This window comes from Vigna angularis, chromosome 1 (genome assembly GCF_016808095.1).
Source record: "Vigna angularis cultivar LongXiaoDou No.4 chromosome 1, ASM1680809v1, whole genome shotgun sequence".
NCBI classification, from domain to species: domain Eukaryota; kingdom Viridiplantae; phylum Streptophyta; class Magnoliopsida; order Fabales; family Fabaceae; genus Vigna; species Vigna angularis.
Window position 1 is genome coordinate 14,843,798 of NC_068970.1, and position 6,637 is coordinate 14,850,434.

Below are 6,637 nucleotides of genomic sequence, written 5' to 3' on the forward strand. Positions count from 1 at the left end.
GTAGATGAAAATGTTCTCATTGATCCAGTGCAGGGCGATAATGTTGTTGAAGCTTAGATATAGACAATTTTCACTTTCTATTTCATCAGTCTTGGAAATCAATATTATGTTTTTGTTTTCAGTTTAATATAACTCTTAAAAGGTTTAAAATCTTGGTTTTTGTTTTCAGTTTAATATAACTCTTAAAAGGTTTAAAATATTGGTTTTTGTTTTCAGTTTAATATAACTCTTAAAAGGTTTAAAATCTTGGTATGTATGTATATTTGATGTTATGGTTATGTATGAGATCATTGTAATAACTTTATAAACCTGTCTTTGGAGCTATCTACCTTTTGAATCTATGTGTGATGACTCTTTTTATAGATGTATACTATTAAAATGAGATGTTAGAACATGTATTTAATATAATTCATTAATTATTTATTATATGTATTTTTATCAATTTTCTTAATTTTGAATCATTTTAAATTATTAATGAATTATCTATAATAAATCTAAGATATAGTTCATATGTAAAAGTATGTATTCACTATAAAACTGATTATAATGTACATACTAAAAAAATATTTATTTATTATTAAAAATAACTATATAAAATAAATATTTATTTTGGACTAATATTCAATATATTTTTTATTTTTAAAATGTTATCATTCTCGTTAAATGAATACACATTCCTTATCCTAATATTATTAATCCTTTCTATTGTTGATTTTTTAAATATACTGCTACATTTTCATTTTAAAATTAATTTCTTTTAATAACTACTTTGTCATTTAATTCGATTGATACACCTTAATATTACATATGATCGTTTAATTTAATTAATTTATTTTTTAATATTGTTTTATCAAAATGTTTATTTAGTACAATATAAATTTGGTTATATATAATCAAATATTTGTCTTACCTTAAATAATTGCCTTTGGGTTGGTGGAAGGGCATTTATGAAAAAGTGAAAAAGATGTATAGAAATTCACTTTACGGTAACCTACACTGTAGAGAAACTCACGCCTACGTGGCACTTCACGTCAACTGTGGTTTTGGATTTTCTTCTCTTTCCATTTTGCTTTCACTCTCTGTTTATTTCCTCTCTCTCTCCTTTACTTTGTTTTCTCTGCCAATAAAACCTCTTTTCTCCTTCTCTTACACACTCTGACTTTCGGTTTCAGCTTCTTTTTTTTCTTTCACTATTTTTGTCTGCTTCACATTTTGCATCAGACCGAAGCAGAAAATAGTTCGCACAACATTGTTAGGTCAGTGCATTTCGCGGGCTCCCTTTTAGTTCCGTTATCTCCAGGTTCACATTTCTATTCCTGTATTTCTAGATTTTTTATTTTATTTTTGAATCTGCTGCAGTTGTTGTTTATGGAATTTTAGATTATATTAGTTGATGTTGGTTGGTAAGCTGTGTGATAATTTTTTTAGAGATTATGTTTGCTTCTTAATTTATTGTTTTTCTCTATGGTTTAGATGGTTTCATTGTCTTTCTGTTACTGTTTCTAAGTTATTGTGATGCGATGAGAAAGATCATAGTAAGATCATAGTGTTGTGTTTATGATTAATCTAGTTTAAGTAGGTGACTGGATTTTGGAAATTTTTCTTATACTAATTTGTATTTTTAGAGTATTTGAATTGGTTCAGAGAATTTGTTTTTTGCAGCCAGGGAAAAGGGCAGGGGACAGGATGGATTTTTTATTAACTCGTTAATTTTATACTGCACGTGTTCCATTTGTTGGATTCAGATTCCACTTTATTTGTTCCGCAGGCTTTTGAGTCTTCTGATGGCAAGTGATTCTTTTGTGATTTCCAATGGCAATGGCAAGTCAGAGCCTCCTCCACAGAGGAGTTACCAAGCAGTAGTGATTGCCACCAGAGATATGGGCATTTCTAAGGATGGAAAATTGCCCTGGATGTTACCCGCTGATCTCAAATTTTTTGATGAGATCACTACTATAACATCTGATCCGGGGAAGAAGAATGCCGTTGTGATGGGTAGAAAAACATGGGAGAGTATCCCTCCTGAGAATAGGCCTCTTCCTGGTCGCCTTAACGTTGTTCTGACTCGCTCGGGTAGCTTTGATATTGCAACTGCAGAGAATGTTGTGATATGTGGAAGTGTGTCTTCTGCTATGGAACTTTTGGCTGCTTCTCCATACTGCCTGTCAATTGAGAAAGTATTTCTTACAGGAGGTGGTGAGATATTCAGGTATATTTATATTTTAGTTACCTTCCTGCTTCTTTCCTTTTGTAATCATAGTAAGTTTTTTTTACCGATGTAGCTGATAATTGTTATGTACAGAGAGGCTCTTAATGCACCTGGATGCGAAGCTGCTCATATTACAGAAGTTGAGGCAAGCATTGAGTGTGACACTTTTATGCCTCGAGTTGATACCTCTCTATTCCAGCCATGGTATTCATCATTTCCTTTGGTGGAAGACAACCTCCGCTATTCTTTCACCACTTATGTGCGTGTTAGGAGTTCTCCGGCTGAGTCCCTAGGTCAAAATGCTGATCCAGTTTTTGATAATGGTTCAGACTCTTTAAATTTTGAGGTCAATAAATTTTCTTTTCTTCCAAAATTCATTTATGAGAGACATGAGGAATTTAAGTATCTAAGTTTGGTTCGAGAAATTATTTCTGAAGGCACAATTAAGGATGATAGGACAGGGACTGGTACCTTGTCGAAATTTGGCTGCCAGGTAACATCTCGATTGCTCTGTTCAGCAGTTGCAATGATTTATATGTATGCTTACACCTTCTCTATAATTCCACAGATGAGGTTTAATCTGCGCAGAAACTTTCCGCTTATAACAACCAAAGTATGTATGAATTTGTATAAACTACTGCATAGTAATTTCTTATTTTTCTTGTTTCGTTTCCTTATGTTATTTTGATGTAATTGTTGTTTGTTTTGTCACTTTTAAAGTTTATGAAGACTGAAGAAGAATATATATTGTACTTCATGATATAAAAGTTGACATGATTTCTTAATTTGGTTCCTAGAAAGTATTTTGGCGAGGGGTTGTTGAGGAGCTTCTTTGGTTTATCAGCGGCTCAACAAGCGCCAAGGTAATGATATCTGTACCAATCTTTTCCTCGCAGACGTGCTTACATGCCCTTTTCTAGTTATGTTACTGTTCACAAAGTCGCCAGCACGAACCAAATATTGGGGAACTAGGTTGGTTTACACACATGGGAAGCTTTGTAGTCTCCTACCCAACTCATTATCCCCACCCCCCGCGCCCCCCCCCCTTCTCTTTTCAAAATTTTAATCAACTTATACATTGTTGTGTTGTGAATCAAATGATATATGTTGGATCCTTATTAATCTGTGCACTGATGACTAAGATATCAATACCTTTTATGTTCAACGATTTTTTAGTGACTAAATGTCGTGATAAAGCGGGGCTTTCGAGAATTTGTAGGCTGGCTTTACATTAGTTGGCTCTATAATAAATGCCTATGTTCATGAAATTGGGGGCTTGACATTAGTTGACTCTAATTTTGATAATAAATTCTTATGTCCATAAAGTTGGCATTATCGTGAATTAGGAAGTGAGTTTAAGAGGCAATTAATCTTTACAAAACTAGTTTATAAAGTGAGGATTGTCTCTATTTATATTAATTGACCATATTTTTAGTCGCTATATACACTGAAGTTTTTTTAAAATCTATTTGCAATGGTTAAAATATTATCATGAAAGGGTTTCATGATGACATGACTAGCACCTGGATGTTGCATTATTAATATTGAATAATTTTACCAAAACACATGCCTCAATAATATAGCTTAATAGCTTCCTGCTAACAATTTTTAGTTATTTTTCCAAACATAGCTAGAGTATAAAAAGCTGCTGAACCAAAATTCAATTAAATCACTGTGTTGTGCGTGAAGGCATATTAGTGGTTTACAAGAATGTCTCGCTGGTTCATTAGATACGACCAGAGTGAATTTTATTTTGAAATCATTTTGTATTGACAGGTGCTGCAAGAAAAAGACATTCATATCTGGGATGGCAATGCATCTAGAGAATACCTTGATAGGCAAGAATGACCTACTAATTTTTGTAGGAACTACAATTTTTTCTTCTCTGTGCATTTGTTAACTGGATTTACAATTTATATACAGCATTGGTTTGAGAGAAAGGGAGGAGGGTGACTTAGGACCTGTTTATGGGTTTCAGTGGAGGCACTTTGGAGCCAAGTAGGTGGATGTACCTTTATTTTATATGTCATTAGGCATCATTTTGTGGCCTTGCTTAGTTCCTTATTTTCCATCTTACATTTTACAGGTATACTGACATGCATGCTGACTGCTCTGGCCAAGGATTTGATCAGCTTCTGGATGTTATTAACAAGATAAAGCATAACCCTGATGATCGACGGATCATTCTTTCAGCTTGGAATCCATCTGATCTTAAATTGATGGCACTTCCCCCCTGCCACATGTTTGCGCAGGTCTGCAGCTATATTTGGGTTTATCTTGGAATAACTATCTCTTTCTCTCGTTCTGCTTTCATAAAGTTTTGTCAACAAAAAATTCCTGCAGTTTTACGTAGCAAATGGGGAATTGTCGTGTCAAATGTATCAGCGATCTGCGGACATGGGCCTGGGGGTGCCATTTAATATTGCATCTTATGCTCTCCTGACATGCATGATTGCTCATGTTTGTGGTAAGCAAATTATGTCAGTGTTACAGACTTAAATTTGTTCTCAGACGTACATGGCATCTTAATTCCTTTTCATGATACAGATTGGTCATTATTTGATTTTAAATGACTTTAAGCTGATTAATGGGTTATGATTCACAAAGATTTTATATTATTATGATTAGCATACTTTTTGTATGGAATGGCAAAATAGTCCTTTTGGATGCCAATAATCAGATTCTCTGAAAAATTAGAATGCCCTTAAAAAGAAAGATATAGGTTTGGGTGTGTTCTGTTTCACCGTTTAAAGTTTGGGTGTGGCTCTGATGTTTTTGGGTTGTAATCTTACGTAGAGAGATACAGCTTTTATATTAAAATAAAATTGAAATCAGATATCGGACTGATCTAACCATATCATATCCTGTTCTTGTCAGACCTTGTTCCGGGTGATTTTAGTCATGTTATCGGGGATGCACATGTTTACCGCAATCATGTGAGACCTTTGCAGGAACAGCTTCAGAATCAACCAAAACCTTTTCCGGTAGGTGTAAATGTTAAAAAAACATTTGCTTAACGTAGATGCCCACAAAATATTTACAATTATGCACTCGTATAAACTGCCTTTTCCTTGTTGATTGCCTATACCTCAATTCAGATTTTGAAGATAAACCCAAAGAAGAAAGATATAGATTCCTTTGTTGCTGCCGATTTCAAGCTCATTGGATATGACTCTCACAAGAAGATAGAAATGAAGATGGCTGTTTAGGGATCTTGTAAGACTCTCACACCCTGCTTCTATGCTTTCTGAAATGGGGCAAATAATATATATATATATATATATATTATATTTGCTTGATTTTATTTATGTAAGGAATTTTTATAATATCTGGTTGACATTTGCACCTGTGGCAAACAGAAAAAACTGCTGATCAGGATTCATATTGAACTAGTTTTGACTGGCTGACTGTAAAAATTCTGCTCTTCCAAACAATGAAAATTGAAATAAAATTGGATTTTCAAAATTGTTTATTACACGACATAAAAAATTTGAAAATCAATTTCACTAGTAATTTTCTGAATTTAAAGGTACACTCTGAAAGTACGTTATTAATTTCTTTTTCTCAAATTTACAGAGAATGCGTCGGTAGTGCTTTACATTCACTTGATATTGATATTGTGTTTCATATGTCGGTCATCAAACTGAAACATGGTATTTTCATTGTTTCAAGTATAACCATAGGACCTATATGTTAAATTTATGGACGAATAAAAGAATATCGCTGGATATACTTCAAGCTTTGCTTGTTACTACTGGGAATCCTTTAGGTCCACATGTCTCGTGGCTCTAAGGTGATTTAGGTTGAGGGTTTTTTCATTTCTTTTCCATTTTCCTCGTATACTTTTGACTTTTGAGAATTTTTTATATGTATTGTGTTGGCCATTTTATTATGATTCTTTACCTCCCCTGGCCACAGTAAAAAAAAAGGAGGAAAGAAGTGCCGGAATCACTGGGATGTAGCATTGCTACATCTTTTTTCTGGCTTTGTTTAATCTTTTGACACTCTTCGTTGTTTCTTATTTTTGTTGCTTCTGTATATTGTCCTTGCCAATTTCCCGCTGTGATTTGGAGCTATCAGCGCATAAATGAGTAAAGGATGGATTCAAAAAATACATATATGTATTAAAACTCAAAGGTGTCAAATATTTATATCTTACCAGCTTTTCTGAATTATCCATGCATGTCTGGGTGCTGCTGCTCTTTTCTTTATGTAAATATTAGAGTCTCCACAGTCCACCCGTTTTGGATCTTTGGTGAATCAAATGCTAAATTGGCACAAGATTATAGAATAAATAAGAGCAAAGACTTTATTTATATTTGTGATGTTTAAGATCTTTATTAAAGTATCTTGATATTGCATAAAATCTAAAATCTGAAGTTAATTTTTTTTTATCTCGAGCAATTTTTCATTTAACAAGTTAAAAAA

The 6,637-nt window shown here is 33.3% G+C and overlaps 1 protein-coding gene across 4 annotated transcripts; it reads left to right on the forward strand.

Moving 5' to 3' along the window:
- Positions 1–1,087: 1,087 nt before the first annotated feature.
- LOC108324425 (bifunctional dihydrofolate reductase-thymidylate synthase) lies at positions 1,088–6,365 on the forward strand. Of its 4 annotated transcripts, none has more exons than XM_017557374.2 (12): positions 1,088–1,300; positions 1,769–2,209; positions 2,303–2,702; positions 2,778–2,822; positions 3,007–3,072; positions 3,986–4,047; positions 4,133–4,207; positions 4,296–4,461; positions 4,553–4,676; positions 5,087–5,193; positions 5,308–5,425; positions 5,882–6,365. In XM_017557374.2, the coding sequence occupies exons 2-11, from the start codon at positions 1,785–1,787 to the stop codon at positions 5,416–5,418; spliced, it is 1,581 nt and encodes a 526-aa protein (XP_017412863.1). In that variant the 5' UTR covers positions 1,088–1,300; positions 1,769–1,784; the 3' UTR covers positions 5,419–5,425; positions 5,882–6,365. The 4 variants fall into 4 exon arrangements, with proteins under 4 accessions (XP_017412863.1, XP_017412870.1, XP_017412883.1 ...); XM_017557381.2 differs by lacking the exon at positions 5,882–6,365 and adding an exon at positions 5,786–5,873; XM_017557394.2 differs by lacking the exon at positions 5,882–6,365 and adding an exon at positions 5,569–5,684.
- Positions 6,366–6,637: the final 272 nt, after the last annotated feature.

Excerpts from the sequence above, each read along its gene's own strand:
- LOC108324425 (XM_017557374.2), top strand. The coding sequence starts at position 1,785 with ATGGCAAGTGATTCTTTTGTGATTTCCAATGGCAATGGCAAGTCAGAG. Across the intron at positions 4,048-4,132 it reads TCTAGAGAATACCTTGATAG|CATTGGTTTGAGAGAAAGGG; the intron begins GCAAGAATGACC and ends ATTTATATACAG. Across the intron at positions 4,208-4,295 it reads TGGAGGCACTTTGGAGCCAA|GTATACTGACATGCATGCTG; the intron begins GTAGGTGGATGT and ends TACATTTTACAG.